This window comes from Rousettus aegyptiacus, unplaced genomic scaffold (assembly GCF_014176215.1).
Source record: "Rousettus aegyptiacus isolate mRouAeg1 unplaced genomic scaffold, mRouAeg1.p scaffold_m13_p_9, whole genome shotgun sequence".
Lineage (NCBI taxonomy): Eukaryota > Metazoa > Chordata > Mammalia > Chiroptera > Pteropodidae > Rousettus > Rousettus aegyptiacus.
In genome coordinates, this window is record NW_023416312.1 from 83,914,628 (window position 1) to 83,926,697 (window position 12,070).

Sequence of the window (12,070 nt, forward strand, 5' to 3'; positions counted from 1 at the left end):
TTTATTTCACAACTCTCTCTCAGGTAGTTGTAAAATTAAAGTAACTGGAAAGAATTAAGGTGACAAAAAACGAAAGGTTTCACATATAATAAAGTGAACAATTTAAAGATTCAGCCAGAGCAGCACCTACGAGTTTAACCAGACGTCAATAAAACATACAGTGTACCCATAATGTACCTAGCACTATATCAACTCAGTGAAGAATTCAAAGGAAATACATCCATCCATTAATTTATTCATTCATTAATTCATCGACAAATCTCTATTGAGGGCTCACTATGTGCCACACACTGTTCTAGGCTCTGAGGATATAGCAATGAACAAAACAGATAAGAACCTTTCCCCCTGAGAGCTGGCATCCTACCTGAATAATTCTTACATAAGAGAAGTTGGATCTCTGGCCTCAAGGACCTAAATAATCTTGTTGGGCAGACTAAACAAATGAAATGCATGAAATAAGAACAAAACTACAATGTGAGTGCTGCTCTACTGACATGCAAGAGGAGAAATTTGAAGAAGGGCTTGGAACAAGGAGGAAGTTTCAGTGGGGGTGGGGTTTAAGAAGAGACTCAAATGATGGAGTCAGACCCTTGCAATTCAAAGTGTGGACTCAGAATTAGCAGTATGGCACCACCTGCTAAACTGGTAGCAATGCAGAATCTTGGGCCCACTCCAGAGTTGTTAAATCAAAATCTGCACTTTAAAAATAATCCCATGGAATTTATATGAACATTAAAGTTTAGGTGGCACATTAAAGTTCTGGTCAAGCTGGCATTGTTAAGTGTGAGCTAGGCTAGTGGGAAACAGAGACTATATTGGGGCCTATCACAGGTTATAAGTAGTAAGGGCCTGGAATTAGGGAACTAGGAAAAGGAAAGTGCAATTATATCATTTTCATCTGTATGGATAAGAAAATATAAAATATATATGTGAAACAATATAATTCAGCCATAAAAAAGAGAAATCCTGCCATTTGCAACAACATGGATGGACCTTGAGGGCAATATGTAGCAAAGTAAGTCAAGCAGAGAAAGACATACTGTATGATCTCACTTATATGTAGACTCTAAAAAAAATACCATACTTATAGAAACAGAGAATAGATTGGTGGTTGCCAGGGACAGGGAATGGAGGAAATTGGTGAAGGTGGTCAAAGGGTATAAAACTTCAAGTTATAAGATGAGTAAGTTCTAGGAATCTAGTGTAAAGCATGGTAACTATAGTTAACAATATTGTTTTGTATATTTGAAAGTTGATAACAGGGTAGATATTAAAAGTTAGAAATACCTAGGTTTAAATTTTTAGCTTTACCACTTTTTAATGATGTGATATTTTATATCCAATTGTTTACCCTCGCTGAGCCTTTTTCTTCAACTATAAAATGGGGAAAGCAATATGAGCCCAGAGGACCCTCGTAGATTAAATAAAGTGACATGTAGCACTTAAGTTGTCCCTGGCGCGCGCGCGCGCACACACACACACACACACACACACACAAATTGGCATCCATTAATAATAATGATATTAATAATATGCTATCTTCGAGAAAGTTCAAAAGAAACAACAGAAACATTGAGTGTCTACTAGAACCCCAACACTGTGTTGTGTACAGACCTATAACAACCTGAAAGGTTGGGAACTTCATCCTTATTTTAAACTAGCGCTTGGGTGTTTTAAACATGCAATTAACTCCTTGTGGGTTCCCAGAAGCCCCTTCATAATGAAATTCTTGTAATTGCTATTGTCATTGTTAATATTATTAGGGTACTCTCAAAAGAGCCTGTCTCTCTCCTTGAGTGGAACTTAAAATGGGGTGGAGGCAGGGAGTTGCTGAAAACACTGCTGTGTATGCTGAGTTCAATAATATGTACTGCTCCTGATTGTATTCGCTAATTTTTCTGTGGATGTACTACCTGTTTTCCAACTTCTTTCTCTCTTACACATGCAGAACTTGTAATGGAGAGAAGCCCTAGTCAATCTGCTCTGCACCAAATGATAACTCAAGAGATTTAAGTCAACTGAAGCATGTCTCGGGATGGGGAACATGGAAAGGAGGAAAGTGGCTATGGATCTGCCAACTAATGCAGCCCCAGGCTGGGGAGACCCGCCCACAGGAATGAGCATGGGTCCACCGACGAGGTGGCTGTCTGTGCCCCCATCAGATCGGGGAGCCACGAAGGGCTTCTCACACTCTCTAAGTTTCAACTCCGAGGCTGCGTGTGCCTCAGCCTTGCATGCCTGTCTGCAACGTGGCCACATCTGGGACAGCTCATACCCGGCTCATACCCTCCTACCCTCAGGGTCACCCAAACTCTTCCATTCTCTCTCCAGGCTGAGCCGTACTCCATGTTCCCCAGTCCCCGGTTCTTCTCTTCATATGCCGGGAGAACCTCTCCCTTAACAGGTTCCAGCAAATCCAGGCAAACCCCTTCACTTGAAACCTTAGCTCTCCTGACACCGCCCGGCTGCGGGGTGGAGGCAGGGCCTACAGAGGAACCGCCCTCAACCACCTCCCCTGCCGGGCGGGTTGCTGGGGTGCCTCCACCTCCTCTTCCTAAAGCCGCGAGGCGCAGACCAGCGGCATCACTCGAGCCCAGGTCCCAGCTACCGCCACAGAGATTGCCCCGTATCCAAGAGCAGGAGCAGCTGAGGAGGCGGCAGCAACAGCGGCCAGCGGGTGCCAGAAAAGGTAGACTGAGTCCCATGGAGTAGCGCCGCGAACCGCCTACTTCCCAGCCCGGTGCTACGCGCCTCTAGCCCAGTAATCCAACCTCGGTGTATCTTTTCAGGCCCTGGTTGAAAAGCCTGGGAGGGCCGCGGAAATACCCTCCGGGGAGGAGCCAGTCCCAGCCCAAGGCGCCACCGCAGACGCAGAGTGTGAAGGAGCAGTCGCCTTCATGGCCCACTCACCGGTGGCTGTCCAAGTTCCTGGAATGCAGGTGAGAAAGCCCAGGCCTGCCCCACCACGTGACTGAGCAGGAGCCCAGCGCGCTCCACTGTGGGTATTGGCGTCGAGGGGCGGCCCCAAGGCTCCCCCGAACGCAAGGCAGGGCGCTCTGGCCAGGTGACCCGAGAGTTGGGCTCCAACTGTTTTCTGGATTTCAGGTTAGGTAGTGCACTGCGTTGAGAAGGCAGGGAAGGGCTGGGGTGCGAAACGAGATGGGGGATGTGAGGGAGGGGTATAAAAATAGGCCAGAGTGAGACACCTGCGCCTGCTGAGCATGGTACCCTTAATAATTGGAGGCAGGAGGACTTAGCTTGTGAGAAATGGAGATGTGTCTGAATGTGTGGGGTAAAACTCAAGTCTTGCTTCCCCCCCCACACACACACACTCACATCTGTTGGGGCGGAGCAAGACAAGGGGCTGTCGTGGCGGCACCATTAAATTGGGCTCTTCCTGTGTATGTAGAGCAAAGAGTGAGGTGACTTCTTTTCCCTTTTTGGTGCTGGTTTTTAAGGGCGAGATTGTTTATCACTCCCCTACCTGCTCCTGCCCATAGTGCGGCTTGAGAAATGCAGATCCCGTATCAGTCGCCTAGAAGGTGGACTCCTAACTCCTCTCCTGTTTTCCCACAAGATGATTGTTGCATGTGGTTAAAGAAAGCTTTTTGTTCTGGTCAAGGTACTACTGCATAGGACCCAACTTCTTCCTCGAGATCTAACCAGCTCCCTCCCATTATATTCTCATTGTATTAGAAGGAAATAAGATATGGTTTTAAATTGGTGCATTTAAAGCTATCTATAAATGTTATCCAAGTCTACTAACTTTTAAGCATTCACATTTTATTTTTTTCCTTTGCTTGCTAGCCCAAACAGCCCATTTATGAATAACTCAGAGACTAGAAACACTAAAGCATCAGTCCCTCATTATCTTCTAAAAATGTGAACCCAAAATTTTCTCAAGTTCAGAAGAAAATGTTTAGAATAGTAAATAGCTTATGTTTCTAGTAGCAATCAAAGAGCTGTGGATTGGGGCCTCAATTTACTAATTGAAGCATGGAATTCATCTTTTTTTTTTTTAAAGGCAATTGGTCACATTTTATGCGTAGTCACAAAAAAGTGATTTTTTTAAGGATACTTACCCCCAAAGGACCATTTGTGTCAGACATATATTCGTACTAAGACTCCTGTGTATCCTAATCAAGCCTTTTACCTGAATATAGGACAAGTCTGTGTTCAGTCCCAGGAAGCTGGTATGTATTTAATAAAAAAGAGAGGAAGGAAAAGAGAAATAAGAAATATTAGGGCTTTTTAAAAGATTAATCCACTTAAGCTTTATGAAACCCTCAAACTTTCTTCACAGGCCGCTCCTCCTTCCCTCCCTCTTTCCTTCATCCACTCTGCCCCACACCCCATTCATTCGGTTCTGCCTTTGATTGTACAAGAGATTTAGAAGTTTGTAATATTAACTACAGTTTTGCTGTCTGATGTGGAATGAAGTATGAAAAATTCCCCCACTGTACCCTCATTTCCATTATGTGGAGAGTAGAATGTTACAGATGTAAAGTTTGTCTCCGAGGGTTTCCAGGCTTTTCTCACTACTGTGTGCATGCATCTGGAGAGTGAGTGCCTCCCCTTCATCAAGTTTGTGATTCTGGAAAACTCTATGTGCTAAAGAAAAATTAATTTCTGGTCTTTATTTCATTTGTCTTGACTTTATTTGATTTATATGGTTTAGAAACTGCTTGCTGTTCAGTATTTCTTATTTCACCCTGCTTCGTTGAATTATTTGAGTTTCCCATCTCTTGAGTTTTTAAATGTTAATTAAAGTGATTTAGAATGTGAATCACATATTTTAAATGATAAATTTTGCCTTTCACTTTATGCCATCCAAAAGTTGTGTTATTTCCTTCAATCTAATTTAGAGAGGGCAATCATCTCAATATTAGCAATGAAGAGAGGAATATTTATCTGTCACTTTTTCTGTCTTAATGAAAATTTAAATTCTTAATTTCTTATTTCCATTTTCTATGTAGATGTGGTTCCTTAGCATTTGGTACAACACAGAATGCTTCCCACAGTTAAAATTGTGTAATACCCTAAAATAAATTTGATGGAATGCAGCGTGACTCTTGAGCTTAGATTTATTTTATTATTCTTTGTTCAAAAACGTTAAAGATAAGATGCAGAAATACACCATGAGCTTGTGAAATTTTCCTAGAGTTTTGGTAAAGAGTTAGGAGCAACTTCTATAGTAGTAAAAAAGCTTGAGTTAGCCATGTGTTCCTGAAACTACTGTATAGTATTTCTACAAATCAGGATGAAGTGGTCAACTTTTTAAGAGGTTATTTTAAAGAATTATGAAGATTGATGGAAAAAATGATTTTTCTGGAAATAAAAACAAAATTACTTTATCCACAGTATTTTTTCCCTGCCCCCCAGGAGAGCCATGAAGTAGAGGCTGAACTACCTGTTATATCACTTAAGACTTCCAGCATTCCTGACTTGCAAACAAAGAAATTTCTATTGCCACTGGTTTAAAATAGAAAAGAAACTTGGAGTGATGAAAGAAAAACCCAGGATTTGATCTAGTTCAAACTCTTTCTTATGAATTAGTTATTCAAATTCATATTGTTGATATTTCTTAAAATTGTGGTAATGAAAATTTTTTCCATAATACACCAAATGTTGAGGATATGATTTTTTTGTACTGAATTTGTGCTTGCTTCTTTAGGATATAAGTAAAATATTTTCCATTCCAGGAACTAAACTCTCAAAAAAATATTAACAGCACAACTTTTAAAAAATAAACCAATAAACCTGTTCCTTTCCACTCAAATATTTAATGAATTTAAAACACGTTTTTTTTCTTTGAAGTGTTTAGTTATAAATCACACAAGTTTAAAATAGTTCCCTTAGAACCTGCATTAGTATTTATGAAGACAAGTATTCTAAATTCGTTGTTAAAGTTTTTATAAAAGGTAGGTAGAAATATAAAATTAAATGTTGAGTTGGAGCACTGTTATTATGTTATGCCTATTGTGAAATAATTTTTCACAGTGCCTGATGAAGAATTTAAAAATTAGCCTTCCTGTGTCTTTATATATGAACAAGTTGGTACAATTTTTAAGTGGTTGTTGTTTGAGGTGTGCAATGGAAACGAAGTTTAAGGATTAATGAACACTTCATTGAAGACTTTAAGAAGTAGAAAACATTGTTTTGCAATAGTGAACTTAGTTACTGGGTTCTGGGAAGGGTACAGAAGTATATAGTACATGATTTCTGTCCTTCAAGATCTTAAAATATTGGGGAGTTAAATCTAGCACGTGAAATATCAAATAATGCAAAATCTGTGATAGTATATATTAAAACTTTCTGACTGCAAGAATCGAAGGCTTACAGAAGGTAAACTTACTCCAAAGGATTGTTAGGAACCATTTACAAGCAGGGAAATATCCTGAGTAAAGGCCTAGGAACAGGGAAGGACATATCTGCAAGTGTGTGTGCATACACAATTTTTGAGAGTGGGATAAAATCACTTGGACCGTGATGCAGAATTCCTCTAGAGAAATAACAGGAGGTAAGATTGGAAAATATGATTGGGTCTAAATTATGGTGGTTCTTGAATACTAAAGAAAGATTTTGGCCTTTGGACACTCAGTGAACAAAGTTATATATAGGAAGAGAAACTTCAAAGTTGGATGAATGATGAACTGGAGGATTGAGAGACTTGAGGCAGTTTGATCTACTGAGGCTATTTCAGTGGGACAGTCATATCTGTGCAGATGCAATGGACTTTGCATTAACTGAATGCTTTCCATATGCCCAATGATGTGAAGAAAAAATATATAATTACCAGACTTAATAATTAGCTAGTTACAGGTGGAGGGATCCAAGCCTTTGTGGTGTTGTGTGGGGGAACTGGGAGAATTATGGTACATCTGAAGGAACTGGAAAGTTAGGGAGAAGAGCCAGATCTACTAGGAAGTTAATAATTTCTGTTTTAGACTTTTGAAGTAACAATGAAATGACAGGGTAAAAATGTAGAAAAATATGTCTATTACCTTGATTGCGGTGATGGTTTCACTGGTGTATATATATGTCCAAATTCATCAAATTGTATCTATTAAATATATACATTTTCTGTATATCAATATGCCTCAATGAAGCTGTTTTTTTTAAGTTTCAACGAATACTCGAAAATATAGATCTGAAGCTTTAGTCATTCATCAGACATTTATTAAGCATTTACTGTATGCCAGTCTCTTTACTTGAAACTGAAGGATGGGAGCCACCAAAGAGGGAGAGGGTAGTAATGCCAGTGACAATATGTGGAAGTGAGGGCCCTCATGAAACAGGAAGCATAGATGAAGGATTAGCTTGTAAGTAAAGGAACAGTGACTTTAAGATGCATGGGAGGATGAGAAAATGTGTCAGGATCCAAAGGGAGTTAACTTGGGGGAATTCTTTAACTTTTAACTCTCATGATGAAATCTAAATTTGAGAAGAAATCCAGTTTGGTGCCAGAATCTAGTATGTGGAGTTCTTAACTTACATCTTCTGAAGGGACCAATCAGCTTTACAATTTGAGGTGGAAAGAAGTGGAAAGCATTGCCTCGCATTGAGAAACCAAATCATTGTCCTCATTGATAAGTGGTTGATACAGAGATGTCAAATATGCTAATGATAATGGCAGAAGACCAGCTGGAACAGAATAGTCTAAGAAAGTTGTCAGCTGGGAGAGTTGGAGGTAATTGGAAGGGATGAAGTTAGGGGACAAGGGGCTTTAGGAAGAGTAAACAGTAGTTGGGCATGGTAGGGCATGTGCTTTGAACACTAATGAAGGTCTAGAAATAGCACTTAACAACAAAGGTTCAGTGCTTGAGTGTTCGAAAGTGAGAGAATGTAGTTTAACTGGTACTTAGGAACAATTGAATATTATGATATGGTGGGGATTTTTTATTCTGCCTTTCATTTATTCAGTGACCTTTAGCATTAAGATTAGTTGTCATCTGTGGAATATATTTTGAGTTCCTTTATAAAAGGTGTTATGATGTATACGGGCAGTTCATACTGCAAAACAATGTTAGATCACATGAAACACTGTCATTATCTAATCCATTTCCTTCTTGATAAACCACATTTTTCTATTGAAATCCAGTCCCTCCCCCCACACACCATTACCACCACCAGACCAAAAATGCTCTGCTTGGCTTTCCAGACTTTCTGTTACCTGGCTCCTCTCTACAGATCTAAATTTAGTTATCATTACTTTCCTATAATAAATCCCTTTAGTTCTACCATGCCAGTACAATTCAATAATCACTAACTGACCAAATCACCTGATCCTATCTTTCAAGATCTCCGCGAACTTTCTCTGAATGTTGGAGGCTACAGGAATCTCTCCCATTTCCATGTGCCTATTTTATCTATTGTCAGTAGCAGACAGCCTAGTCCTTGATTTATACACTGCCTTAGATTTTCTCTAATTATATATGTTATACTTGTCTTCCAAACTAGGTTGTAAATTTCTTGAAGGCAAGGACCATATATTTGACTTTAATTTGTACAATTAAGTATGAATTATATGTAGAATTTTTGGCTAATGAGTGCAGCATAGGTTAGATTTTTCTATCTTTTTTTCTATTCTGTTTCTTTAAATATATTGTGTAATGCTTGAATTCTTATAGATCATGAAGGCTAATCTGTATATATACAATGTAGACTTTTTGTACTTACTATAATGATTTTAATGTATTATATGTAATATGTCTAACAATATATACTTGTCACTAATAGGCTGTGTATGCATGAAAGCTCTCATTCCCTTGCCTTCTAAGGCCTTGGAGAGAATAAGGAGCTTCAATACTTTCCTAGTAACTAGGGCTGATTTCAGACAAATTGGTGTCTTTGTGAGAAACAACCTCTTGTCCATTCCCTCTGTTTCCACCCCCGTGCCCCACCAAAACAAATGAATACAAGAAACTTCTTTACCTCTCTGCCCCAGCTGTCACATGAGAAAGAATCTGATAAATTTCAGAGTAAAGTGTTTTTGATGAATGGCTTAGTGTATGACCTCCCTCATGGATGTTCATATTTTACAGGGAATAGAGACGTAAAAAAATAAAAATAAAACCTAATAGAATTTCAGACAGCTTGATGATAATTTTTCACTGAGTTGTGTCTTTTGAAAGAGCGGCGGCTTTACTCGTTATATTTGTTGCTAGAAAAAGGAGTTAAGAGAACAAAAATTAACACTATTATTAGGTGTGATACAAAAAATTCCTTTCCGTTTCTGATTATTAAGTCTCAAAGAATTTTCACCATAGAGACATATAAAACATGCACAACTAAGATTTTGACTCCATCTTAAGTACATCTCTCATTTTGTCATCTGCTCTTTTAGGTGCTATGTGGTAGGGACTGCGTCTTTGAATTAATTCTTGTAGAAATCAAACATTTAAAAAAAGATATTAACTAATTACTCTCAGCAATCCTATGAAATAGAAAAAGTTATCCAATAGGAAAATGCCTTCAAATTTGGATTTAAAAGCAAAACAGCACATTGCTGGCTAACTCTAGCCAGCGTCATCTTTGTCATCCCTCCCCTAAATCTCATATAATTGAAGTGGATCACCTAACTTGTACATTCAAAGAAACCAGGAAACCTAGTTGCAGAGCAGATCCCAGCCTATTCCTGTGTGTCTCTCCCCACCACCTCTCACCAGCATTTACCTCACTGGAGATAGAGCTACCCTTCTACTCAGACTTTTCTGGACCGGTTCCAGCATTCACCTGAACACAGCCCACTGGATTTTTATTTCCTTCATTTATGAGAAGATATGGATTAAAATGATCAGTGTCCTAAAATATGAGAGTAGCTATTGATATGGCATAGTTCATAGTATGTTATATTAAGCTGCTACTCAACTGCTTGATACAGTATAATATAAATAACACAGCAGTGGGTGATGGGAAAGGGGTAGGCAACATAGATAACAATGTAGGGCATACGTTACTACTAATGCAAGAAAATTTGGGGAAGCTGAGCCAATAGAAACCATAGTCATAATTTCTTCCCAATGCCTCTGCCTCACTGTGGCTGCCTGCTAGAGCTGCGAAAGTTTCTAGACTCCCTAGGCTCAATTTCCTGCTGCCTGCCTTAACTTTAAGCAGAAGCACAAAAGAAACCAGTCAGCAAACCATTCACACATGCTACTAAGTATGGTGATAGAAAATAGAACTTTGACCTCTTGTGGTTAAGGAGGCTACAGTCAGTATGTCTGGCAGTCTCAGGGAAAGAAGCATATTTCAAACGTATGCTTTTTAAGTGCTACTGACCCCATGGGAAGAACAGTTTACAAACTCTTTAATTAGGGTCCTGTTTGCTTCTCTAGTTTTAGTTCAAGTCCTTCATTTGAACTTAACTCTGAACCTTCCTATGTGCCTGTCAGTAAGTGATAATTTATTAGACTTTCCCAGGTTGGACACTGGTGATCCAGGTTTAATGTTTTTACGTGCTTAGTTTTCATGAAACAACCGGGTGTGATTTAAGCTAGAAAATTATTCGCAGCAAAGTTTGGAAGGCCTACTTTGTGTACGGCATGGCGTTTGATGCCTATCTTTGAGATACAAAGACACTTATACTATAACTGGAGAGACTAAACACTGATACATTTAGAAATCTAAAAACAGCAATAGTGATGAATCTCGAATGGGAGAAAACTTCCATAGAAGCATTCTAAGGAAGACTGGGCTAAGGAAGGGAACTGTCATTTACAGAGTACCTTTCTGCTAGGCACTTGTGCTTTTGCCACTGCACTACATTGTTTCTAGGTAGGGCAGCCTTCAACAGACCCTTAAGAGGGAGCAGGAGACAATAAAAGGACAGAGGTTCCTTCTATAACAGAGGTTTGAGGGTAGGTGCTTATTGTCATGAATCGTTAGGACCAAATTATAAAAGGCCTTGAATGCCAGACTGAGACAATTATTTTTAACCCAGTCTACAAGGATTTTTTCAGCACGAAAGTGAATTAATGAAAACAGTGTTTTTTGTTCATCTTTGGAAGATTGTACTAGGCTTCCAACCCAACAGGCTTGATTGGAGAGGGGGAAGAATACATAAATATTGTAATGCGTGAATATCGTAATAGCCCAGGCTTTAGTTGATAAGGATTTGATCTAGGGGAGTACTGTTCAAACTTGAGCATGCATCAGAGTCAAGTGGAGAGTTTGTTAAGACACACACAGTCAGGCCCCATCTCTGGAGTTTCTAATTCAGTGGGTCTGCAGTGGGGTCTGTGAATTTGCATTTCTAATGGGTTTCTAGCTGCCCTGCTGGTCTGGGGACCACTCTGGACCACTCAAGGAAGACTAACAGACTTTGGTGACTAATTGGATATGGAAAAGGAAGAAACATCATGGGAGATTGTAAACTCAAATATATTGCTGAGTTTGAAAGAAAATAGGTTCATGTTTAGAAATGTTGAATTTTAAGTGCTGGCCACATGTCCAAGCAGAAGCAATTAAAAAGTGTGTTCAGGAGTAAAGATGGAGATTGGAGGTCCCGTATGGAAATAGATAGTAAATGAAATCATGAGAAATTAAAATAATATGATTTCTAGTTATCCTTTGAAGAAGCCAAACTCAACTTTGTGTTAAATTCTACAGCTTCCAAAATCTCAGTCACCCGTTTTCTTAGGCTTAAAAGTTCAGTAAATGCTCTTATCTTCAAATGCAGGCACTTTAATTAAGAACGTGAAATCTTTTTGTACTTATAGTTGTAAAAATGCAATTTGGCTAAAGTATAATAAAATGCCAGTATACTAAATGCCACTAAGTGACAATATTTTCCCAAAGATAGACATTAAGTTTTTTCCAATTTCGGTACATCTTGCCAATTTTTATTGTTTAGAATCCCTTTCTCTCACCCTGTTAGTAACCCCTCCCACCCAAAAAAAATTGTAGATGTAATAACTCTGGGCTGCTATTGTGTAAAAAATACCCATTCACAGTCATGCTTTTGGAAGCCAACTTGTTTATGTATGTAAACTCCCAAAGGGAAGAGAAAGTTACTTCTGAAGTTAAGGAAATATCAAACCACTTCCTAAATGGCTTTTCTGACTCTGGC

General features: G+C 39.1%; 1 protein-coding gene across 3 annotated transcripts in view; it reads left to right on the top strand.

The window, feature by feature from the left end:
• Nucleotides 1-2,545: 2,545 nt before the first annotated feature.
• STK26 (serine/threonine kinase 26) overlaps nt 2,546-12,070 on the top strand; it is a 79,820-nt gene continuing 70,295 nt past the window's right edge. For 2 of the 3 annotated variants that reach the window (XR_004952836.1, XM_036226749.1), the window contains exons 1-2: nt 2,546-2,689; nt 2,790-2,939. Coding sequence is in view for 2 of the 3 variants with exons in the window: in XM_036226749.1 (XP_036082642.1) it covers nt 2,898-2,939 (42 nt within the window). In the remaining variant the exon portion in view is untranslated. Of the gene's footprint in view, nt 2,690-2,757; nt 2,940-12,070 lie in introns of all 3 variants that reach the window. The other variant, XM_036226750.1, reaches the window with a different exon arrangement.